Source organism: Engystomops pustulosus, chromosome 3, assembly GCF_040894005.1.
Source record: "Engystomops pustulosus chromosome 3, aEngPut4.maternal, whole genome shotgun sequence".
Lineage (NCBI taxonomy): Eukaryota > Metazoa > Chordata > Amphibia > Anura > Leptodactylidae > Engystomops > Engystomops pustulosus.
The window spans coordinates 141,139,255-141,166,182 of NC_092413.1; the positions used below are offsets into that span (position 1 = coordinate 141,139,255).

Here is a 26,928-nt window from a genome sequence, read left to right on the forward strand (position 1 = left end):
GATACTAGTGCTATGAACCCAGTACTGCGTTTTAAGGATCAAGGTGTAAATCTTTAAAATACTGGAGGTATCTATTAAGACAGAAGTAATAAATACCACAAGCAACAATGACCGGAAAATCATCCAGGGCATCGTGCAGTTAAATATATTTTAATCTAAAGCTATTGCAAATTGATCAACTGTCAAGTTACAATGGCATTAGGATACAATGGGGGGAATTTATCACTGTCAGGTTCTGCCAGTCTAGAGTCAGAAACACTAGTCTTTTGCTGTAACAGATTTATCACTGTGATGTTAAATTCCGGTGCAGTGTAAGACTGTCTGGTGTTACTATACCCCTATTATTGGTTGGTCTAAACTGTGTGCCACTGTGTGGTACACTGAAATTTTCCACCAGATCATGTACCCTCTCAGACTTGTTTGAAATGTACCAAAAAGGTCTAAAAGCCTCCATAAATGTGACGCAAGGCATTTTGGACAGTTTTTGTGGTGCAAATTCACCATTATTAAATCTTCCCAAATCTCTTCAGCAGTATGAGAGACTTTTATGTGCTTCTGTACTAAGCTCTTTGCGCTAGTTTTCTGTTAGACTTTGAACATTCTTTTATGGGCAAACTGCTTGAAAGTAAGTGTATTTACCGGTAAAGGGTTTCAGTGCCACACATGTGTCACAAGCAACTTATTTGTGTCCTGGATGCACTGTATCCGATGCAAACACAAATTTATGCACATAAAGGGGTGTTCCAGTGCGCAGACAGAGTGTGAGTCACATTTACCATTAAGTATTAGGTGTGTTGCACGCCCTATGTTAAAGGTGCACTGGAGCAGTGCAGGGGGCGCTTGATTCATGAAAAACGGGCACCACAAATGCTAAATCTGGCCCCCCTGCACACATAACACAGGCAAACTGTTTGCACTACGTTTAGTTTGCCCCAATGTGTGTAAACTGCGTGTGTATACTATATATATATATATATATATATATATATATATATATATATATATATATCCAAGAAAAACATTAGACTGCACTCCAAGGTAAAATGTAAAAAAACGGATGGGAGCTTTATAAGCCCAAGTGCAACATTTCAGACCCTGTTCAGGATCCTTTTTCAAGCAATGTGATAAATCCAACACTCCATATATATGGACAACATCATAAGTCATGTGATCATATCAGGTGCAACAAAATTACACTGCAAAACATTCATATATGTGACACAGTGAACAGCTTCCAGTGATATATTAAGAAACATCAGTAAATAATCCTGTGTAATAACCCCATTTCTTTACCTCTTGTAACTTGGTGACAATAATACTATCTCCCTCGGCGTTCAGAAGTACAAAGGGCGCATGTGCGCGTGTCCCTATGACGTCAGGGAGCCATCTACCTATCATATACCCCACATTGTAACCACCTTCTTCCTTCAAAACATGCTGCGACACTTTCTGGCGCAGCCGCCTATTTCTGGCGCAAGCGCCATATTGTGTCGCATTCAATTACTATTTAATTCAACATCACTAAGCGGTTACCTAGGGTCAAGATCAAATGATCTTTCCTACCAACGCCATTTTGTTTAAGGCCCATCAGTTCCACGGCATATAGCCAAACATTACAATGCAGTATAGAGTTGCATACAACGTGTCGCACTGCACACCGTGCTCTCTGTAAAACTGCAGTGTACCTCATATCTTATGACGGTAAAAAGAAAGAAAAAATGAAAAATGACCCCCTGCTCAACCAACACACATCCTCTAGGAGGGATTTACTATTAAAGGTTCATGGAATAAATGATAAAGTACATAGCCCCATCTTAAATAACATAAATAAAAGAAACGATAGTGCCGTTGGAGATATTCATGTGTCTTCTTTGTGAATAACCCATAAGTGCTCTATACATATGTGACTTTTCTTCATGTGGTTTCTGTAAAAAACAAAATGAGAGTGTCAATTTGATTTTTTTCAATTTTTCACAAAATTTTTTAATTTTTTTTTTTAAATATGTCTTATACAAATTTCATAGATTTATCACATGGCTATACTTTCTGGATGATGTCATCATTGGTATCAGTGGTTCACTGTTAGAGGACGGTCTTATAGGACTGGTTTCAATGAATAGTCTACATTTAGGCCACCTGGTTTGAACGTTCCCAATCTCTTAATCCACTGTAGCTCTTTTTGTTTTAATATTTCCTCCCTGTCTCCTCCTCTCCTCAGGAGTGGGACATGGTCTATTTACATGAATCTCAAATCCCTCTCTTTGTGTTTCGCTTCTTTAAAGTGACATGAAACTGGTAAATGCGCTCTTCCTTTTCTAATGGTGTACCTATGCTGGTTAATTCTCACCTTAAATTCATTAATAGTCTCACCAACATAGACTAATTTGCAGGGGCATTGAAGAATGTAAATGACATACTCAGAGGAGCATGTTAAGAAATGGCGTATATTAAATATCCTACCGTCAGTGGGACGTGTGAAGGTACTACCTTTTAGCATCAGACTGCAGTTGACACAACAAACACAGGGGAAACTCCCCATTTTTGGTTTGCTCAGAAAAGTCTGGACACTTTTTTTGCCCGGCCCCACGTCAGCTTTTACAACCCTGTCACGGATATTTTTTGCCCTCCGATATGAAAAAAGAGGTGGTTCTTTAAGTTCTGGTATGTCATTATGATTACTACCCAATATGGGCCAATGCTTTCTTACAATTCTGGCTATCCGGTTACTATCCTCTGTGAAAGTACTCACTAGTGGAATTTGCTTAGAAACACCTGACTCCCGTTTTTTAACTTCAATCAGTTTTTGTCTATCCATATCCTTTACTTATATATATATTACAAGTGTTTGACTGGGTGACAGTGGAGTAAATTTAAAATATATAGTCTACAGTAATAACAACGTAAGGGACTGATGAGGAAGGGCAGCAGGGAGCAATTAAATCTATGATTATCCAACCAGCAGCTATCTTGCCTAATGTCAGCAAGGGAAGCTTGCGGGGCACGTTATGGAACCAATTAAACAGTTATCAAACACTTCAACATTTGGTCATAAAATTAGTCATATTACATAATTGATGAAGTATATGAAACTCATAAACATTATGGAGGCTAATATTTTCAATAGACAACAACTAATTTGTCATTACATTCGCATAAAGGGTTTTTATTATTTTTAAATTGCAATAAATTCCCCCAAAAAACTAAAGAAATCTCTGAAAATATTAATTTTCTCTTTTTTCCAGGGGAGACAATGCCATTAGCCACTTCAAATCACATCCTTCTGAGATTCAGTACAACGAATGGTGCACCTGCCAAGGGATTTCATTTCGTTTACCAAGGTAACTCGAAATCGCTCCAGTAACATTAATAACATTTTGATTTTTCCAGTTTAATATTTATGAGGCTGTTTTTAGTAGCATTGACAAAGGTTTTATTGCTTTCATTTCAGCAGAGCAAATGTTTATGTCATAGATGGAAACCTGAAACTCTTTAGCACAATCTATGTGAAAGAGAACAATATCATACGCTGTACAGAGACTTCCATTTATTTCCCTTGTGACCACATCTCTTCTTCTTGGATTTCTTGATCATTAAAGGGTTATTCTACTGATCTCAGACTTAAAACAGACTTGTTAGGTGAGGGTCCTGAGTTTAAGGTCCCATATATTAGAAAGAAAGATTACTGGCTAGACATTTATTTTTATATAAAAATATATGCAAATAAATTGACAACAATAGTATGGATTTTTTTGAAATGCAAAATATTACAATAGGTGTATAATATGTAATAACTCCATTGTGAAGTCATTGGCCCACATTTATTAAAGAGTTTGTGCCATTTTTCTGTCTCACTTTGCACTGAAAAGAACATGCCAACTGCTTGCACATGTATTTACAAAGTATCTGCATCAGTTTTGTGCTGCGTCTGCACTGTGTTCAGCAAGATAGAAAAAATGTGCACCAAAAGGGACATGTTAGTTGGAGTTTGCACAACATATATTACTGACATGCTCCACAATGTTACAATTTTTTCTGTGCCACAATTTTACAGTGTGAGAAAAGTCCACCAAAAAAAAAAGGAGGAAAATGGAAGGGGAAGGAGGAAAGTGTACTTAACAGAGGACGGGGGTACAACTTGCAAAGACCACAATAGTAACAGTTAACAATAACCATAACATTAAAATGTTCCCTGTATCTTTCCCCCCACCTGCTTTACCGCTGTTAGACTAGTTGATGATATCATGCACACGCATGATATCCCCACCGCTGCATTTTCGCAGCGCGATACATGACCAGCCTCTTGATGTATCAGGCAGGGTGCTACGCAGTGATTATTCTATGCCGGGCCCTACCTAGCATAGAAATAAATCTGGCCAGTAACTTTTCACATGTGCGAGTGCATAGGTGCAGGGACAGTAACACCCCATGCCATCCCACTACTGGCTGCCCGGGCCCTCCCCTCGGCCAACCGTGCCCCCTCTTCACACCCCTTCATGTCCCCCTTCAAGCTAGCATCTGACGTGGCGCAGAGGCTCTGATAAGTATGTCCCTATATGTGTAGCCTTGAGCTAGTTTTCATAAATCTGCCGCACTCTGCACACTCCATAGGGAAACTGCAGATAGTACAGTTTTCACTAGTTTTGATTAATGTGCGTGTCTAAAAATAGTACAAGAAACCAGACATTTTGGCAATAAATCTCCCCCAATTGGTTATAAAACATGAATTTGTCATAAGCCCAGTGAATTCCCTTCTGAATTGGTGCTGGTGTAAAACTGTTGAAAACAATGGCATATAATAATATGGGCAGTTCATTTCCCAGGCTCCAGGGGCCCCAAGGTTGTCCAAACCTCCTTCCAGCTTTAAGGACTTAGGTAACTTAGCAGAAGCCTGTGGCAGCTACAGCTTTGCTATTCTTAAGGGGAGCAGGCACTCATTTCCCTAGTTATGATCGCTCTGCTGCTGAAGAGCCTACTTTATTTGCTAACTTTTAAGAGCTGTGTTTCGCTGTGAGTAAGTGATGGAGGTATGTATTTTTATTTACTAGGTGTATGCCTTTCTACCACACCAAAGCAACAGAATTACGGTCTACGGATACATTCTGCAGACAAACCTTTTATCCATGTGCAGACTGCCCTATCCCCATGAAAATATGACATAATAAATATGCTAATAAGACATAAGTGCTTGGGGGCTGCTTCACGTCTACTCCATGTCCCCTTAAATAATATCAATTTCTGGTCTCATATTATTTCGCGCAAGTGTGCAAAATGTTACTTGTTCATGCCTATGACTTTCCAATGCACCAAGCCCTGCTATATCTGTTGTGTTTAAGGCTGCTTCCAGGTTTGCAGAGTTTGGCTTCCTACCTCCATATAAAGAAAAATGTATTTTCATGGGATAGAACATTCATGGCACCATATCATATGTTTTCCTATCCCCTTTACAGAAAAGTAACCTAAAAGTATGATGTCTCCTCCATTATGCACGATTCGGACAATGTTTTTTCTCCAAATATGGATATTAGCAGGGCTGAATTTAGGTAGTTGGAGGCCTATCTGGTGGGGCCCACCCACTGAATGTAGCTCAGACAGTGGTACACATTACTATTCTAAATTATCATTAATATTTTAAATTGTCTCCTATGTAGATGTTAGCCTAGCTGCTGGTCTGGCTGGTACAGTCTCAGTGGCAGTAGTACTGACCTTTCCTAGCTGCCATGCCAGGCCCATGTGCCACTTCTTCTCTGAGAGTTCTTTCTCCTCTTCCGACAGAGCGGGCCAAGTGTTCTGTGAGTAAGCAAACCAAGCACTGATTGGGTAAGCCAAGTGAAGCTCCTGAAAAAGAACATTGCAAGCAGAATGGGGTTGAGTACAGCTGGGCGGGAACAATCTCCCTGACACAGCCAGTGAGTCACTGTCACAGCTTGGAGATCAGGGCATGTGTGGCGTGTTGGCATTGCTGCCATGCATCACTCTCAGAGACATTCAGGTCACGGCTATAAACTGAATGTCAGACATTGCTAGTGGGGAACCCTCATGAGTAAAGGTGTGGGAGCTTCAAGGTGTGTGTCCCTATAGCCCTACCCATAATGTGACCCTAGCTAATAGAGTTGATACTAAAATGTTCTATTTTGGTCTGACCACATGACCTTCTCCTTTGCCTCCTCTGAATCATCCAGATGAGAACTGGCAAACATAAGTCGGCATGGACCTTGCAAACCCTGCATGATTTCAATCCATGACATCCAGACTGTGGTCCCAGCTTGTTCAGATCTTAGACTAGGTCCTCCTGTGCAGTTCTGTGATGATTTCTGATCTTTTTAGACTAATCTTTATCCCTGGAGCTGAGATCTTGCATGCAGCCACAGTTCAAGGAAGATTGACAGTGATCTTGTATTTCTATTGAGAAACAGGATTTTTGATTACAGATATAGATCAAGGATGGCAGTTACACCAGAGTTGAACTGCTTATTTCAGTGCACTATATAAAAACACATTAATACAAAAGACTGTACATACTGCAAACAGAGTTCATTTAAAGGATAAATACTCTAAACCCTTAATGTGAAGCACTTTAATTATTTTAATAATATAAGTATAGGAGTAGAACACAACATTTAAAATACTTCTTGTGACAATGCTATACTATAAAAATATCCAGAACTTTATATAAAGCAAGTCCCTAAATGATAACAGCCAACACACCAGTGCATAAATTATCAATAAATAGAAATAAAACGTCTCCAATGGGGTCATACAAAATATGTACCACATAAATATTTACACAGAAGGGCACATGAATAATCACATCATACTCAGCAGAGCAGCGGATAAGGGCCATGACGCACATTGCACTATACACTTGGCTACATTAGGAGCCGATGCATACATAAGCACCAGATATCAAAGAACCATATGTGATCTATATGAAACCTCTTCATTTGCATAGATATTTGTGCTGAATAACTTATGAACTCTTACTACGCACAATGTATGTTGTAATAGTGTTCTGCTAAATGACTATTCTTTTTCAATTCCACTTCTAAAACAATATTATAATTTCGGCTGCACCTCCCATTAGAAGCTTCCCACAATGCCATTCATAGCAGTACTCTAGTCCATTTGCTTGATTTGATCCTCAGCATCCTTTGGTACTGTATGAAGCAAGATGTTGCAATAGGGGGAAATTATGGCATTATTTATATGAAGAATAATTGCTAATATGTTATGCAGCATACTGTTATTAAGGTTCTTGTATTTTCCTTGCAGTCATTGAAATATTTGTACAAAACATATTAGTAAAAAATGTATGCATGTGCTTTGTTGCATATTATTATGGCCTTTCCTCCCACCTTAATGCTTCCATCAGTTCTATAAACTGTAGATTTAATTTCTTAAATATATTAAGGAAGATCTAAAACTACAAAACTAGACCATAAGGGACAAAAACTGTGTAACATTTTCACAGTGGCTCACACATCTTTCTAAATATTTTCGACATTTTGCATTTGGTACAATTTTACCAAAATTTTCTTCCTTCTTGCTTTCTTAACACTTAAAATAATGTCCAAAGTACAATGGGGGAATGTAAGAATGGGTGCAAGTTCTGTTTTGTGTTACGCTACACAGTTTGATTTTATATCATGTAGCACACCACAATCAAAACAAATGTGTGTCAAAAATACATTTAAAACCTATAAAGAAGTTTATAGATTTGCTTTTGGCAGGTCTAAATGTGTGCCACACAGTAAATCTGCCACACAAGCCACAAATAAAAAGAAAACAAGAAGCAAATATACAAAAACAGTCTGATAACGAGTTTAGAATGAAGAATACGTATCCAATTGCACATTGAGTCACAATTCTATTGCATTTAGCTCATTAATTTTCCCTTACTGGCTCCAACAAAATAATAATAATCTTGATTTATATAGGGTCATCATATTCTATAGTGCTTTTCAAATCATAGGGAGGTTAGGTATTAGTCTGAAAGTCCAGGGAACTCCTGGAGACATGCATGAGAGGTACAGATTAAATTAAGTTTGAAAAGAACCTGATGGGCAATAGACTGAGATGAAAGAAGAGAGGTAGGGAGGTGCAGTATTATGCAAAGTTTTGTGGATGAGGGTTATTATTTAAACTGTATTCAAAAGGAGATGTAGGGAAGTGCAGCATTATGCAGAGCTTTGTGGATGAGGGTGATTATTTAAACTGTATTCAAAAGGAGAGGTAGGGAGGTGCAGCACTATGCAGAGCTTTAATGTAATGTTGATGAGACAATTTTATGCCAAAAAACAGCAAAACCAATAACAAATAATTCCCCATGTGTCCATTTATGGCCATGCAGTGTTTGTGCAGTAAATTGCAGCATGTGAATGGTTTTGCTACCAAGTTATGATATTGTTTTAAAGAGAACCTGTCAACATATTTTCACACAGACAGCTAGTGAGAGTTTCCCATAGAGCTTTGTTAACTGAAACCATTCCTTTAGCTAAAATAGCTTCCCTCATACCCTATAAATTAACTTTATGTTGTATTACCTGACATCAGAGATGTCCTGCTCGTTCGGCATCTCCCATCTACTCCTCCTCATCTCCCCTGCTTCTTATCAGTATGTCATGTGACCAGGGTGATGTCATCTAAGGTCCTTTACCCTGTAAAATTTGCAACGTCTACCCCATGTATATATCTGATCATTTTGAAATCACAGCATGCCTCCATGGACTTCTACTACTCCCCATCCTCCATGGAGGCATGATAAAATACATACATGAGGTAGACGTTGGAAATCTTTCTGGGTAAAGGAACTTAGATGACATTACCCCGGTTACATGACATAAAATGCTTAATAATGTAACAGAACTATCTCCCTCAATGTTCTATACAGCAGCATATCCTAGCAGGGAGACCTCTAAATCAGAAAAAGGAGGCAGGGCAATGCAAGTAAGATTCAATATATTGGACTCTCATTAGGTGGGTTGCATATAAATTCACAAAGTGATTGCAACCAGGGACAGAAACCATTTGGAGATAAGAGCAATGCTTTTTAATCATGATGTATAATGCAGTATTTATTTTTGGATGGATAATTTAAACAACAGGCTGTCTTTAAATTGGTTTCATAACCAAATTTAAACCATGTCAGTAGTGGATATATCTGTTTGAATCTTGGCAGTGGCTACCAGTCTACCAGTGGCTACCAAGGTTGATTCATATTCTCAATGCCATAGTACAGTTAGGCTAGATCCTGAATGGCAGTTCAGTGAATAACATTAGCAGGGTAGAGGGTGGTCCTAGAAAAAAAGAGCTCCCTTATGGAGAGTATTTAGGAATATGATATTTTTCCAACCATGTCAACCAGGGGTGGTCAACCAGAGGTACAATATGTCTCTAAGTAGGTATGTGGGTGCTATATTAGGAATCCATACTAATATTGTATATAAATGCAAGGACAAATGAAGACCTGCACTCACCAACTAAAATCCAAAGTCATCTGCAAGATAATACAGTAGAGCATGCCAAACACACAGTAAAGAGAGCATTAGGCCGTTTTGCACTAATATCTCTCCTCTAGATTACACAGGAACTCTTGTACGTTGTTAATGAATATGCATAGTTCCTGCCATTATATTTGGCAATTATATCCTTCTGTATTGAGCATTATTCAAAGTTTGTGAAAAAAGAACTTAGACAAACATTTTGTTTTTGTTAATGATCAGAAAAAATACAATGCATTATGGATTTTGACTATGAATTCAATTAGAAAAATGTTCTTTGGCTTTCTGTTACTGTGAACAGCATCTGCTTTCTGAATAAACACGCTAATCTCACCTGCAAAGTCAATCATTTTATTTATCGCTCTATATTCCTGGTTGACCTTATTCTCTCTTCACTTTCCACTGAGTTGATTTCAATTTCGTTTCACAGCAGTGTGAAACATTTACTAAAGGATGGAAAATAATTACAGGCGAAACTGAATTCCTAATATATATATGTATATATATATATATATATATATATATATATATATATATATATATACACAGTATATAAATAAATATATATATATATATATATTTATATATATATATATATATATTATAAAATGTAATGAGAATTAATCTCACTTTAACACTTGACTTGTGTCCCTTGTGTCTTTAATTGCTTTAATCTAAGCCAGTGATGGTAAACCTGAACCTACTTATTTATTGCAACATGCTAAGTTAACAATTAAGTTATTGTTCACTGCTTTAGTACAGCTTTCATTCGTATCAAGAGAAAATCATATTATTGTTGTGGCTTCCATCCAGCAACCTGTCCTATTTTATTCAAGGATGCAGATCACAGAAGGCAATAGAAGACTATGAGAAGAATAAAAGCATCCAGTAGTTCAGTAGAGTCATCCCCTTAAAGGGGTTTTCCCACAAAGGCATACGTTGCTGATCAGTGGGGGTCTCAGTGATGGGCCCCCCACAGATCAGTCGAACAGTGGTCAGATGGGGTTCAATTTACCTCCAGTCTGACCCCTCGTAGCACCATTGAAATGGCGGGAGCAGCTGCTTGTGCCCATTCATCTCTATGGAGCTGATGGAGATTGCAAAGCGCTGTACATGGAATCTCCTTCAGCTCCATAGAGATGAAAGGTACAGACAGTGGTGCTAAGAGGGGGATGACGGGGTACATCAGATCCCATCAGACCCCTGTGTTAGTGGTCTGTGGGGGTTCCATCACTGATCAGAAAGTTAGGCACTATCCAACTGCTGGTGTTACATGGGTTGTCAGTGGTAGATTACCGCTGAAACCCTGTGTTTACTGAAGACGGTTTAGCCTGGGAATCTGCAGCAGGGAGATGCTGTGGTAACAACCATCCCCCCAAAGCCCTTCTGGTTCATATAAATATTAATTCTAGGAAGGAGGCCATAGATAACAAATATAAGACTATTACCACAGTCACGGTGCCTGGATCTATGAGTAAATTACCCTGGTTTATCATGATTTATTTTGCTAGTAGATTTCCTTTAATATACTAATAACATATACCAATAGTACCAAAAATAGATAACTGGTGAAATCTAAACAGGGTCATGCACAGCCAAAATTCATTAATGTGTGTGGAAACTGAAAACTAACACTTCAGGTCCAGTCTTGCAAAAAGTGCTCTGCAGAACAAATAGTTACAAAAGATATCAAACATACTTATGAAAATTCAAGGAGGGGTTTTGGTAAACTCTTTATAACCAGACAAAGAGTATTCAGATAATTTATAAAACATGTTATAGAACCTGTAAGAGATAGACTTTGGGATTTATCCAAAGGTTTGAATATAAAAGCACTCAGGGATATGTAATAAGAAATTTATGGATTCCATATTGTCTATTCAAAAGACTTTTGGTTTATTTCAAATACGGGTCCATTTACATATTCCTATAAAAGAGGAAGCATATTGGTGGTAACTTGTTAAGCATATTGCTGGCCCTACACCTGTACACGATACAGTTATGGTATTATATTTCCACACTCCCATACACATGCAAACTTAACTTGACTGAGCATACATGTAGTTTAAACTGGGTGCGGGGAGTAGGAAGCTGTTGCCGTGCCATTCTAAAAAAAAAAATGTATAAATTCAAGAGCAGGAAGATTGAGTAGTTGAAATCCAATGATTCCAAACTATAAGATCCTATTAATGATTAAATCCTATTACAGGCAGTCCCTGGGTTACATACAAGATAGGGTTCGGAGGTTTGTTCTTAAGTTGAATTTGTATGTAAGTCGAAACTGTATATTTTATAATAGTAGATCCAGACAAAAACAAATTTGGCCCCAGTGACAATTGGAGTTTAAACATTTTTTGCAGTAATGGGACCAAGGATTATCAATACAGCTGCATTACAGACACCTTACAGCTGATTATTGCAATCTGGGACTATAGTAAAGCATCCAGAGAGCTTCACCAGAGGTCAGAGGGGTCTGTCTGTAACTATGGGTTGTCTGTAAATCAGGTGTCCTTAAGTAGGGGACCGCCTGTATATAATAACCATTCACCAATTTTTGCAGCTATTACCCAATACTGTCTTTAGCTTGAATGTTGCTTTAGGAAAGGATTTTTTTTACTACTACCATAACACTTTATTGCATTTACTATGGTCCTTGCTCATATTCTTGTCTTTTTTTTACCTTTATTTGCCTATTCTGCTTTTTGGTTAACTAGGAATTTCAGATTCAGTTATAACTCTTTCACACAAAACAAATACAACAATGAATATTTTTTTTATAGCTGTTTGTTATTAAATACAACATTCATTATTATTTTCTCTTCTTCTGCAACAAGATAAAAAATTACAAACAATGAGGGCAAGCCAAACCTACACACGGCATATTTCCCTCTAAAAAAGGCAACTTTTATCTTTTATTTTGAGTCTAGCTGAGCAATCACTTTTATATATCTATAGCTGTGCAGTTGATTGAAACAAAATTGCAGTACAGACTACAATTTTAGGTCCCAATGGAAATTTTTTAACAGAAGAATTTGGAAGGCACTGGAAGAAGTGTTTATTTCGAGTCTGAACTTCTGCCACTGTGCGCACCAGGTGAATATTCCCACTAAAACACATAAGAAAGGCAAAAGAGAAAAAGAAGCCAATGCTAAACACAAGTTATAGCAGATCAAACAGTCTTCACGGTTTGCACTCCTTACACAGAACCTAATTAAACAAGTTCAGTAACAATATGATTGTTTAAAATCTTATGATGTACACAGTAAAATGATAAAATGTATTTCTTAAGTTGATTAACATGTTATTTCTTATTACCATCATTGTCCAAGTCATAAGTTGTTAAAAGAGATCATAAAAGAGTTGGCAGATTGAATGACAGAATAGCTGACACATAGGGGATTATTTACTAAGGGTCCGCAGATACACTTTCGTTGGACTTTCCGACGTTTTCAGGGTTTTGCAAGGCTGTGACACACGCGATCAGATTTTGGTGCAGCTGCGCCGGCTTTCATGCAACAGTAATCGGGGGGTGGGCCGACTTATTCTGACTGAATGCGGGATTTAACTTGCAAATTGTGTCGCAAGATGAAGCACTTAGATGCACCACTAAAAAGATGGTGAACTCTGTCGGACCTGTGCGGGGAAGCGACACATGCAGGATATCGGGGGCACAATCATAGTGAATCATGGCACAATGCATTATACATAAACAATGCACTTTCTGTGAACTCTGTGACAGGTAAGTAAATGTGCCCATAATGTGCCCATAAAGTCAATAAACACTGAGCCCTATTCTTATAATATAGAAGATGAAGAAGATTATTTGCTCAATCAGCAGAAACATAGAGTTAAACATGAGAAAATTAGCCCACCCACCTATTGTATATCTCCTTTCTATAAATGTACACAGCATTAAAATTGAGGGATGCTAATGCATAATAGGCACTAAAGCGTTTAGACCTTTCCATGCAGCCTTAAAAAATTACTTTTATATTCATATATATTTATATTCATTTATTTCTAACTTCCAATTTCTTTGGAAGATTCTGCACAGTTCCACACAATTACTCAACCAATTATTACAGGCACATGTTATATATAGATAGGCTGACACACATGTGTCCCTTTTATAAATCTGTATCTGTTTACATATAAATATAAATAGTTCCACACAATGTAGTGAGATTTTATCTGATTAACCCTGTCACAACTGGCTTTCATAAAATATATGTTGGCTGATGGTGACGTAGCATTTGGAGAGAGCTCACAGACTGAGCTCTCTCTTTACATGGCAGCTGTCAGGTGCAGTGTCGGACTGGTGTACCTTGGGCCCACTATAGAAATAGGGCCTCCCCCCACCCCAGGATAGAAATAGGGCCTCCCCCCACCCTAGGATAGAAATAGGGCCTCCCCCCACCCCAAAATATAAATAGGGCCTCCCCCCATCCCAGGATATAAATAGCCCCCCCCCACCACACACCAGGATAGAAATAGGGCCTCATCCCACCCCAGGATAGAAATAGGGCCTCCCCACACCCCATGATAGAAATAGAGCCTCCCACCCCAACCCAGGATAGAAATAGGGCCTCCCCAAACCCTAGCATAGAAATAGGGCCCCACCCCAGGATAGAAATAGGGCCCCACTCCAGGATAGAAATAGGGCCTCCCCTCACCCCAGTATAGACAGACACAAAGAGACACATGGCCTTACCATGAAGCAGCTGTGGGAACTCGCCTTCTCAATGAGACAAAGGCCGCACTGAGTGTCGGCGTGGATGCGGTGACATCACCGCCGGAACACGGGATGTCGGGACCCAACAGACCAGCAGCAGACATAGGGCGGCAGGACCGCACAGGCGCTGGGATGCCGGGACCGGGTAGACATCAGAGCGCCGGGGCCCCGCAGACATCGGAGGTATAGGAGCAGAGGGACCCAGCAGGCTTGGGGGCCCACCGGAGGATTCTCCGGTACTCTGGTGAGCCAGTCCAATGCTGGTCAGGTGTATCACACAGCTGACACCTGCCAGTAAGTGCTGCAGAGCTGCACTGTTCACAGCACTTACCTTGTTAGGTGTCATGATCAAACCCCACCTAACAGTGCAGATGGGCGTCACCATTTTATATGCAGATCACACAACTGTGACATCATCAGAGCGCTGATTGGTTTCCATGACAGCTGGGAACTTATAAGAGGCTCCCATGTGACACCCAATGTTCCAAAGAAGCAATATATTTACAACAGAAACATGTTAAAAAAAAAAAAAAAAATTCAAATGGTCCCCCCTTTCCCTAGAACACATATAAATAAATAGGCAAAGGAAATTAAAAAAAACATGTTAGGTATCCCTGCATCCCAAAATCTAAATCTATAAAATGGGATTATTGCAAGCGGGACACTGGATAAATAGAAAATAGAAGCAACATTGCTTATTTTTTGCCATTATGCCCCCCCCCCCCATAAAAATTTTAATAAAAAGTCAACATAAAATTGTGCAGTTGGTATCAATGAAAGCTTTGTCTAATCCAACAAACAATTTCCCAGCTCCATACTCCAAAGTGTAAAAAAGGTTGTTTTTTTAATGAAGAAATTTAGAATATTTTTAAAGATAAAAAGACTACTAAATTATATAAATTTGGTTTCTCTGTAATAATACTGACTCAAAGAATAAAGAAGATGTGTCATCTGGACCAAGCATTAAAAGCCATAAAAATATTGTCACCTATTTGGATGTCTGTTAAAGTCAAGTAATGTTCATAATGTTTTAAATCAATTAAGATTTTTGAATATTTTTCAATGAATGGTTTTTCAGCTTGGGAGATAGAAGTAGCTATTAGGCTGTTTGTATTGGAAGTTGATATGATGCTTACATTTTGTTAGCTATAGGTTCTTTTCTAAGTTTACACTGTCTACACAATGGGAGAGATGTATTAGTCTTTAGTGGAGAGTAGATTTAAACAGTTCTCTTCTGCACCATATTAAACCATATATTTGATGCTGGATGATTAATCTGGTGTAGTATGAGACTGGTGAGTCATACTTTGCCCCTCATATTCATTGGTGTAGTTAGCTGCACCACAATATTGAATGTTCTGGTGCATGGACTGAATATTCTGGTGCAATGGCTATTTCTATACAGCCCCCCCCCCCCTAGTTATGGCATTTCAGGTGCAAATTACTCCAGCTCTCTGGTATAAACAGATTAATACACCTCCTTCAATGTGTGTATATTTGTCCATAGTCTTCCAGAAAGAATAACCCTTAAACCCTGAATCAGATATGTACCATGACTTGTTAACACTATTTAAGTAATGACTGTTTGTTATTGGTAAACAGATTCTTTTTAAACCACAGTATATTGAAGATTTCAGACCATGCTGATTAGTTTAGATTTTACTGAACTATCTATAAAATACAGTTTTAATGCCATGCTGAATATTTTATTTTCCAGCTGTCCCCCGTACAAGTGATACTCAATGCAGCTCAGTTCCTGAGCCCAGATATGGCAGAAGAATTGGCTCTGATTTTTCAGCAGGTTCTGTAGTGCGATTTGAATGCAACCCTGGATACTTACTTCAAGGATCTAAAGCTATTCGGTGCCAGAGAGTACCTAATGCATTAGCACAATGGAACGATACAGTGCCAAGCTGCTTGGGTAAATTAATCATTTTCATATTAAATACATAAGCAACTTATATTGCGGAATGTTTTAGTTTTCTTTGTGTAACTAGTAATTAATTTTCAGTTTTGTGTACAACTGCATAAGTGAGCTATTCAACAGCCCATTATCTTCATTGTCTATTACACCAGAATGAATCTGCAGTAATATTGTATGACAAAATGTTCTCTCTGAGTAGCACAGATTGGTTGGAACATGATAAGCACAAAAGTGGGTACTGTATATTAAGCTCTAGCCATAGAAATCTTCAGATGATGATGTACAAATCAATTCAGTGTTCTCTAGACTTCAAGCCTTTTATTCTGCACTATTAAATAGATAATGTACAAGGCAGACTGAGAAAAGAATGTCAATGTTTTCTTTTCATAATGAAAATCACCTTTGAAAATGAGTTGTCTTATCTGGAGTAGTCAGTGGACGCATATAAATAAAGGCAGATGAGTCCTTATTGATTTTATTTTATGATTATTAAGCCCCAAGTGCCAGTGAAAGGGCTTTAAGGAAGACAAGAGGCTTGAGAACTTTATGACATTGATATTTAGAACTCTAGTTTAGAAAGCTGGCAAAATTTAAAGACTTCGAAATAAAAATTTACTCCTATAACAATTGGCACCAATGCCATTAGCAGCAGGTAGAATTCCTAAAATCAATTATGTAGAAGGTCCAGGAAAGTAAGGTGTCCACAGTGGAGCTATATTCGGAGAAAGAAACAGAAGGATGGCCACCACCCACACATCCAAGGCCAAGCTCCAAAAGTCCCACTGTCCCAGAGATATGCAGGCACGTACGGTAACAGGATAAGAAGGAATCCCGGGGGGCTCAACCAGAACAGGCAAGGCAATCACAAAGGTAAAAAAAACAGCGATGGCACTTACCCGGTAACATCCAAAATCTGGTGAAAAATGGTCATTAGTTTGAGGAAGCGCTTCATAGCGCAAAAAACACCATAGCCATATTCGGTGTCCCCCCGCACCTCTGCTTTGATTCAATAAAGATTTTGGATTGTTACCGGGTGAGTGCCACAGATGTTTCTTTACCTTGTGCCCACAATGGAGCTGCCTTGAAGTAAAAGGGATGAACATGATGTGATCAGGGGTCTCAGGACTTTTTATTTAAAAAACAAGATAATGCTTTTTGACATTGAAATGGCATTCAGAAAGGTAACTTTTGTAATAACCTTCAGTTGATCTTTATCAGTAAGGCTTCATGCCGCAAACAATGCAGGACAAGGGTACACGTCTACACAAGGCTCTGCTCTCTTCTCAGATCTGTTGAAGGTAGTCCACCTCTGAAATGAGTAATCTGATATGATAGTGTGTCATTTAAGGTGACATAATGTTAAAGTATGTAAAAAAATGTAATGATTAATGATTCCAATAGAACTGCCCAACATCTTTTTAATGCTGACCTACATGTTAAAACTTTGTTTTTCAGTACCATGTAGTGGTAATTTTACAGAAAGAAGAGGAACAATATTGTCGCCTGGCTTTCCTGAGCCTTATGGCAACAGCTTGAATTGTGTTTGGAGAATAATAGTGACAGAAGGATCAGGAATTCAGGTAAAAAAAAAATTAAAATTAAAATGATTGTTCTCAAGATGGATCAATAGTATCAGAACGTTTGGGGACTAAAACCCAAACAATGCATTGATGAGATGATCCATATAGCCTCCAATAACTGTACAGTGGATGGAAGTAGAAGCAGAATACCCCATCCATTGTATAATGGTTTTCCCACAGTTCTCATGCTCAACTCCTGTACTGCGGATAGGTTAAGCATCCATAAAATTAGTTGTCATACAAGCTTTAAAGCCTTCAGTGTTTGCAGTAATCATCTAGCATTACGCATCCTCCTAAAGGTCTTTACCAGTAACTTGAAGGACATGTTATATTACACTCTATTTACTTTGTTTGACAGATACAAGTTTTGAGCTTCGCAACAGAGCATAACTGGGATTCCCTAGAGATTTATGATGGTTCGGATATGACTTCTCCACGACTTGGTAGTTTTTCAGGTAAATATCTTGACATATTTAAATGAGGTCATTGTTAACTATTATAGGAAATACCAAGATGCTTGTTATGTTTATTAAAACTAATGCATGGTAGTATAACCTTATTATGTTCTTATTATTTAATATTCTTTGTTATTTTATCTGAGAAATGCAAGTTCCACAATAGACACTTTTGATATGATAAGGTTGCAATATACTATATGCATTGCTAAACTGTAATTTCCTAAGGATAGGTAATCAATTTCAGATTGATGTGGGTCCAAACACATAGTCATATAAAGATTAAAAATCTGACCGGAGCTCTTTATTTAACATGTTATCCTCTTTCATTAGTGTATCTCCATCGATTGCAGAACAGATCCAGTGATGGGCCCCATTGCAGTGCCAGTCAGTGCCAGGACCCCGACTATAATGTATGGTTTATAGTAATAGACTTCTCATATGGGAAAGTGACACCATAAGGGCCCCCTAAACTTCTTGGGCCCGGGTGCGATCGCAACCTCTGCACCCCCTCAAGTTATGCCCCTGCACATAACTAGAAAGTCTCCATCAACAACAAGCCGCCAATCAGACCAGAAAATGTTAGCTCTAAATCCTCCTCACACCACGAGATCCCTCTTTCACATTGTTTGCTATAGAGGAAATTTATATTCACATAGCATAGTCTGTTACATACAATAAAATACTTTTTATTATCGTATACTCACAAAGTGATTAAAATGTTCATGTATAAAATTCCATGAGGACACCAATCTCTCATTCCCGACCCTGGGTTTCGCCCAATGCCCCAGAAGAAGCTATTCAGGCGAAATCCAGGGTTGAGCGATTGACGTCCTCATGGAATTTTATATATGCAAATTTTATTCACTTTGTGAGTAAAAGATAATACATTTCTCTATAGCAAACACCATTGAAGAGAGATCTTGATATGTAAAGAGGATATATAGATTTTTAATCTTAATCTGGTCAGATTTTTAATCTTCATATAACTGTATTATAGAGGTAACATCTACCTGTAAATATGGCATGTCTTTTCCATGTCAATCCAAGAGAGAAAAACTGCAATCAAATAAAGGATCAGGAAAGACCCTTGGTTTCTATGGGTGCCATGTTAGAAGCCCACAGGTTAATTTAATTTTCATTTCCTTTGTTCTTACAAGTATATTCCAGATTCCAGTTATTTCTAATTAAGTCATTTTCTTTTGACAATATCAAAATCTATACTGAAAAGGAAAAACTACAAACTTTTTTTCTAATATCCTGTGTGTCTGTTGTTTGATTGATATCTCATCAAATTATTATCACACATCTGCCTGTTTCCAGCTTATTAAATGCACCCGTGCGTGAATGTATATTGCTCTGTATAGTCTTGTAAAATAAGATTTACCGTCCAGTCTCTCACAGCTCAGCTGCAGATGCCATGTGTGCTGTAGATTAATTTTCTTACACTAGTAAACAAGCCGTCATCTTGTTTTCTTATTCCTTGCTATTTCAAATCTTTTATACCGTTCTGGTTCTTTTTCTATGCCAGGGTAATCTTCTCTGACTTCATTAACCCTTTGAGTCTACTTTAGCAATTTGAAATCTGAAATAAAAATAAATTCATGCCACTCCCCAAATTTTCTAAGTACATTAATCAACAGCATTCTAAAAGTTTATGTACCCTCTACACCCTCATAATCCAACTTACCTGACATCAATGTAATAATTGTGGGTAGCTACATTTGGGGGTATTGTTACAAGGAGAATGTTAACACACACATTTACGCCATATAATGAATGTATAAATGAATCTACACAAAGTATCATGGACATACTGTGCAATATTGAGTCTTAGCAGGTGAGTCCAGTAAAAAGAGGTTATATTATTTGTACAGTACATGCTGTTTTATGTGTATTGCTTACTTAATGGATGCAAAATGTCCCTTGTGCTGCAAACAGGGCTGAGCAATGTGATATTTTCTCTAGGTTAAATGTGGTCTCTACATTTACTTGCAACCTACATGCCATGGATAGCATTGATTTCTGCTTGGGCAGGATATGCAAGACAGCATGTCTATTGTGGTCTGATAGCAACATTTGTTGTAAACTCTGTATTTGCCTTGTGGTCTTCTTATACATTCTCTTTAACTGTACCATAATAACAATGAAATCACTGAAATTCTGTTTTTTTTTAATGGAAACACACTTAAAATGTAACTAATCTGTATAAAGCAATAGTTCAGCACATGATAATAAACTTTGTTTAAAGAAATCAAATTACTAAGCCCTTCTCTTACCCTGGGCTTTCTTCCTTATTTAAGAATTTTTTATAAACAAGCCTTTTGCCCCTTCCTGAGAAATTAATGAAACTTAGCTCTTTATAGACATTCACTGGAAAGTCCAATCTTACAGAGCTGAATTATCAAGTACATTTTTAAAAGGTATGGGGGAGTTAATCATTAGCCTCCTGTCCTTATCTCTGTGTTGTGTCTGGGACTTGGGAAGGCTTTCAGATACACTGTTCACTACAGGAAAAAGAAAACGGTGCAGAGAAGCTATTTTCCTTAATGAAGCATATAATAATGTTTGCTGTTACATCCTGTTCTATTAATTTCTGTTTTTTAATGTCTCAAAGGTTTATTTTTGCTTTAAGTGCAGTCAAAGATTTGAATCTTAGATAACTATCGGAGTCAAGTAGGAAACTATACTCCTTATGAATATTTGCCTTTACAGGCCACCTTTACAGGCCTACAGAATCTTAAAGGCCACTGGGGTTTATGGAAATGGAATATGCAAATAAGCTTTACACTTTCGGAAAAGAAAAACTATTCTTCTAGTGTTACCTGAATGTGAAGAGTTTTTATCCAATTAAACAAGATTCCCGAGCAAGGGTATGATAAAACGAAGTAGGTTTCCAGGATGGAAAGAAAACTCTGCCTCTTGGCTAGATTGTAGGGAATCATACATAACTTTTTCAGAAACCCTAGAGACATGATGTGGGTTAACAGCCAAATCAGTATATCCTATCCATAAGGTACTTTCTAGCATTCTCAATTTTATGTTAAACAAATTGTGACAACATCACAGATCCAATAAAGCTCTATGATACCCGGTCACGGGGAGGTGAACAAACAGTCTCACTGTAATGTGTCCAAACTGGATGGCCATGCCAAAAGTATAGGGGGTCATTTATCTTATCTCTGTTTGTTTTGGATAGTTTTTGCCGTTTTTCCGTCTGCTTCTTTGGTAATTTATCAATCTCACTTTTTCCTTGTGTTAAGAGGTTTTTTTTTCCAGATCTTTTGTTGCAAAAACGTCACACAAATGTCTCAAGTGATTTTTTTCCTTTTTCTAAGTTTTCCTTAAGTATGGTTTGGTCTGGAGTTTTAAATTTTAGACTATTTTGAGACATTTAGCACTTCTGGAATGGAAGATAATTGTGTCTAACTGACGAAAAATAAATGTCCGGCAGACATTTAAAAATGTCCTCAAAAAGGCGCAAAAATTGCAAAGTGCCAAAAATGTCTAAAAAACACAGTGTAGGTTTAATCTTTGGACTGATTTGCGATGGAATTGAGGAGTGCTTACTCCGACTGACTGTGGGGCCGTTCCTGTGATCTGGTCTGGGTGAGCACACAGTTGTGTGCAAGAAGCCTAAGCTACTCTGGCAATGCTGCAATATGTTTGATTCCTATCCATCTATAGTTAATAAAAACACATTTTGTCACTTTTTCTTTTCTTTTAGGGACCACTGTGCCAGCTCTACTAAACAGCACCTCCAATCAGCTCTATTTGCATTTCCACACAGATATCAGTGTATCAGCAGCTGGATTTCACCTGGAATATAAAAGTAAGCTATAATAAATCCAAATTCAAAGCACTCTTTGCTTTTTAAATTTGGTGCTGAAACTAGAGAAACGTAAAGTAGATTTCACATATATGACTATTATTGCTCTGCTTTCTTCTAAACTACAGTGCCATAGGGCTACCTTTACATGAAAAGGATCTGAGGCACCAATATAGTGGTAGTAAGAAGTAATGCAACAAATCAAAGGTTTGCAATTGTAACTCAACACAGAAGTATTGTATTGTAACACAATACGGTAAGGGTGGACAAATGATACTTAGGAAGAAGTAAACCTGTAGGATGTTTTTTTTTAGCTTTTTTAGCTTAAAATTACTCCTGCCAGTGCAGCATTAAGTACCGTTTTTTTTATTAAGCTTTTCTGTACTGGAAATTCAAGTTATAAGCTATAGGCAATAGGCTACACTCATAGGCATAGTGTACCTTGCATCCAGCAAGATGGGAAAAAACAGATGGGTTTTTTAACATCCTATTTCCTGCTGCAGAGCAACATTCAGCAGAGGCCATAACCAGAAGCACACTGTGGGAGGACGTTATGATGTTACTGGCCATATAAGAACAGTATCATCACTCGGGAGACACCTTGCTGCAACCAATCTGGCTCCTGCCAATGTTCCATCACAGGAATATACAGTATCACACTGTATGAGCATTTAGTGAAGGACGTTCTAGTCCTCCATTGTTTAAGATATCCTTGATACAGAGGGCTAATAACAAGTTATGGACATACCCTTAGACCAACAGGTGAGCAGAGAGTATCATCATGCTAAAACACACAATGTGAACTATAATTGACACATCCCTAACTGTTCACATTGCCAGCCAGATTATGCATTATTAATTATGCATAATTAACTCTGATAACTGTATATATGCCTCAGAAGCATATGTCTAAAGAAGGGTGAGGCAAGCTCTCAGAGATAATAAGCTACTGCCAATTTTATTCTTTTGCTGGAATGCCTTCCAGACTGCAGGCCAAATTATGCATTATTAAGCCTGATACCTGCATGACTAGATATAGCTTCACCACATACTCATGACTAGTTCAACTAAATAGCATATGCCAGTCTAAGTTTTTAATAGCTTATAACCTGACTTTTCAGCTACAGAAATCTTAGTATGGGGCAACCACCTGACAGGTTCACAACTTTTCCCAGAAGCAAGTGTCAAAAGATAGAAAGGTCATACATGTTCTCAAAGATAATAAGCTGCTACCACTGGTATTCTGATTAATAGCAGCATAGTCTCCTCTTCCACTAGGTCTGATTTCTATGACCATGTATTAGATACATAAAAAGAAGTGACTGCACTGCCTCTCACAGATTGGACATAGAAATCAGTTTTCACAGCCCTACTCAACCACTGAAGGCAATTGGTCTGTGAAGAAAATGGTTCCTCCATGACATCCAAATTGCCTCAAAATACAAAGGTTTGGAAAACTTGTGATCCTGACCAAGAATGCAGGTGTGCAGAATACTTTTTATCTCCTCTCGGTGTAGGAGGTTTTGGCAATTTTTGATACCACTACAGTCACATCCCTTTTGCTAGGGTTCCACTCCTAGTCCCAGCCCTTAATATGGTGCAAGACAGGTTAACCCCTTAACGACTTGGCCTTTTTTAGTTTTTTCACTTCCATTTTTCACTCACCAACTTCAAAAATCTATAACTTTTTTATTTTTTCACATAAAGAGCTGTGTTATGGCTTATTTTCTGCGTAACAAATTGCACTTCATAGTGACGGTATTTAATATTCTATGGCGGAGCTGTGGATAGTGTCATTTTTTGTGAATTTTGATGGCGTTTTCATTACTATAATTTTTGGGACTGTGCGACCTTTTGATTACTTTTTATTAATTTTTTTATATTTTTCAAAATGGCAAAAAAATGCCATTTTTGACTTTGGACGCTATTTTCCGTTACGGGGTTAAACGTAGTGAAAAACCGTTATCATATTTTGATAGATCGGGAATTTTCGGACGCGGCGATACCTAATGTGTTTATGATTTTTACTGTTTATTTATTTTTATATCAGTTCTAGGGAAAGGGGGGTGATTAGAATTTTTAGGTTTTTTTATTATAATTTTTTTTTTTTAACTTTTTTTTATTTTTACTTTTACTATTTTTCAGACTCCCTAGGGTACTCTAACCCTAGGTAGTCTGATCGATCCTATCATATACTGCCATACTACTGTATGGCAGTATATGTGGATTTTACTCCCCATGCATTACAATGTGCAATTAGCACATTGTAATGCATGGGTTAAAACGAAGTAGCCTCGGGTATTCGGAACAACCGAGGTTACCATGGCGATGGATCGCCGCTCCCCGTGACGTCATCGGGGAGCAGCGATCCACGACAAGATGGCGGCGCCCATCTCTTTGCTAGCACCAATCGCGGGTGTTACCGGTACAACTTTGCTGCAATATGCAGCAAAGACTTACCGGCTATGGACAGGGCTCGGCCCGCGAGCCCTCTCCATGCACCGGGACCCGTCGGGAAGGGGTTAAGCAATTATTTCTAAATTTCTGTAATTTGTTTTAGGGTTTCTAACTAGAAATGTTACAATATATCTTCAATAGAGATGGGTGAATCAATTTGAACAAAGTGGAATTCGGTCCGAATTTCAGGGAAAATTCGAATCGTTACAAATCCGAAGTTTACAGTGATTCGTGGGAACGAGGATTTTTTTCCTCCTTTATTACCAAAATGGGTGCAAGCGCAACGTGTTACATGGGGCAGAGAACTCTGGGAAGAAGAAAGGAACATCCTCCATCACATGTGCAGACCCGTAAGCCTATCAGCGACCGGCAGGCTTATGTCATGTCACACAGCCCTATAAAAATAGGCAGCCATTTCCAATTGCGGCATTTCACACTGCATGTGCTGTCTCCAGCATCTAACTATTTGTACTGTACTGTGCTGTAGCGATTTGTGCTCCTATCCCAGGGTGTCCGTTTTGGGGGATCTGTGTACCCCAAATAGCAGTTCTCTTTTTTGCTGAAGTGAATAGGAAGAAATCTGTGTAAAATCCACATAATTTCTGTAGTGATTTCTGCTCCTATCACAGGGTGTCCATTTTGGAGTATCTGTATACCTCAAATAGCAGTTTTTCTTTTGTTGCTGAAGTGAATAGGAAGAAATTGTGTAAAATCCAAATAATTTCTGTAGCAATTTCTGCTCCTATTCCAGGGTGTCAGTTCTTATACCCCAAATCTGTATACCCCAAATTTCAAGTTTTTTTGGTAGATAAAGTAGATCCGTGTCAAATCTACATAGTTGATTAACAAATATGTCAGACAGACAGGTGGCTGATGGAGCAGGCACAGGTCGAAGCACAGTAAGTGGAAGTTGCAGCAGGGTCGACTCTGTGAGGCCAGAACTGCTGGTGTCATCTAGCTGCAGTGTGCTGATAAACAAACCAAAGGTTGTTGATTGGTTGAGTAGGTCATCTGACAACTCTAGCAAAGAGTCTGTGGTTTCGTCAGATACAATCCTTAGTTGGCATGGCCCAGGAGCAGGTCAGCAGAGCTCACCTGTCCTCAACCAGCCTCTGTCCTGTTCATTTCCCTCAACCAGGGATTTACTAGGTGATCTGGCTTCAGCGCCACTATAAAGTGAGGATGTATTCTTTGAGGACAGTTAGAATCTGCTTGGCACGCAGACATCCACTGCTTTGTGCTGTAGGCGGAAAGTAGAGATGTGGAGAGTAGCATGGGAGGTTATGTTGCTTTTGCAAGTATTCGGGCTGTGAATACTGAGACTATTGAGGAGAATAGCAGTGACAGGGAAACACAAATCGATGATGATGTAGCCAATCGCACTTGGGAGCCTGGTGAAGCCAGGGATTCATCATCATTGAAAGGAGAAGACTTTGTCAGCTTGCGCATAGGGCAGCAAAGCAGTCAGCAGGGTGGCAGCAGTGCAAGGATGTGAGCCAAACGGCCGTAGGGTTCAAACCCTGCTTCACAGGTCCAAGTAAGCAGTGGCACAGGGGCTCAGCAAGGCAGAGTCTTGGCAGTAAAGTCACCACCTCAGAGGTGTGGCAGTTTTTTGTTAAGAAACCAGAGTGAGTCGAGAGTGTGTATATGTAGAATCTGCGGGCATAAAGTGAAGTGTGGCCAGGGAGCTAACATTGGCACCACAGCTCTGCATCAACACATGCAGCATCACCTTACAATGGCCTGGGAGAAATGTGGCTCGCATGTGGAGGTCTATCCTGCCACCACAGCAACAGCAGCAGCACCTAGTAGCACACATGCCATTTCAGCCAGTCAAGGCTCCAACACATCTGCCGAAGGAAGCTGTTTGTTATTGACATCATCTCCTGGTCCAGATGCTCCTGCTCCTCGCTATGCATGGTGCCTGCAGTTGTTGAAAGAGGCGATTACAAAGAGACAACTGTATGCGTCCAGATGGCCCGAGCATGCTGCTTTGACTAACTAATGACAGCCAAATAGAATTTTGGCTCTCCACCCTCTTGGAACCTTTCTAATGGTCAAAAATGGGTGACTTTTTTCCAGCTGCCAAGAGGGAGGAACAACTGGCGTACTGTAGAGAAATACTGTGCAGACAGTTGACTGCTGCCTATGTGCGCCAATGTCCATCCTCTGTCTGTTCTGACCGGGTAATTCCTGGCAGTCATACTACACGTACAACTGTCACGGCTGCTGTGGGGAGATGGGGGGGGGGTAGGAGCAGTGGCAGCTCCATTAGCAGCAGCTTAGGTCTTAATGAGTCCTTAATGAGCAGCTTCCTTAACCCGCCTAGTAAGGAGGGTAGCTGCCACCAGGAGAAGCAGGACATGGAGTAGAACCTGCTCCAGCAGGTGGTGGCCTACTTGGACAGCACTTTACCATCCCAGGTAGAGGATCCCCTGGACTACTGGGCAGCCA

At 38.9% G+C, this 26,928-nt stretch overlaps 1 protein-coding gene across 3 annotated transcripts in view; it reads left to right on the forward strand.

The window, feature by feature from the left end:
- Window positions 1-26,928, forward strand: part of CSMD1 (CUB and Sushi multiple domains 1) — a 1,135,715-nt gene that overhangs the window by 898,665 nt on the left and 210,122 nt on the right. For all 3 annotated transcript variants that reach the window (XM_072142316.1, XM_072142317.1, XM_072142318.1), the window contains 5 exons: window positions 3,243-3,338; window positions 15,947-16,150; window positions 17,609-17,733; window positions 18,092-18,188; window positions 21,916-22,020. In XM_072142316.1, the coding sequence (XP_071998417.1) occupies window positions 3,243-3,338; window positions 15,947-16,150; window positions 17,609-17,733; window positions 18,092-18,188; window positions 21,916-22,020 (627 nt within the window). The remainder of the gene's footprint in view (window positions 1-3,242; window positions 3,339-15,946; window positions 16,151-17,608; window positions 17,734-18,091; window positions 18,189-21,915; window positions 22,021-26,928) is intronic.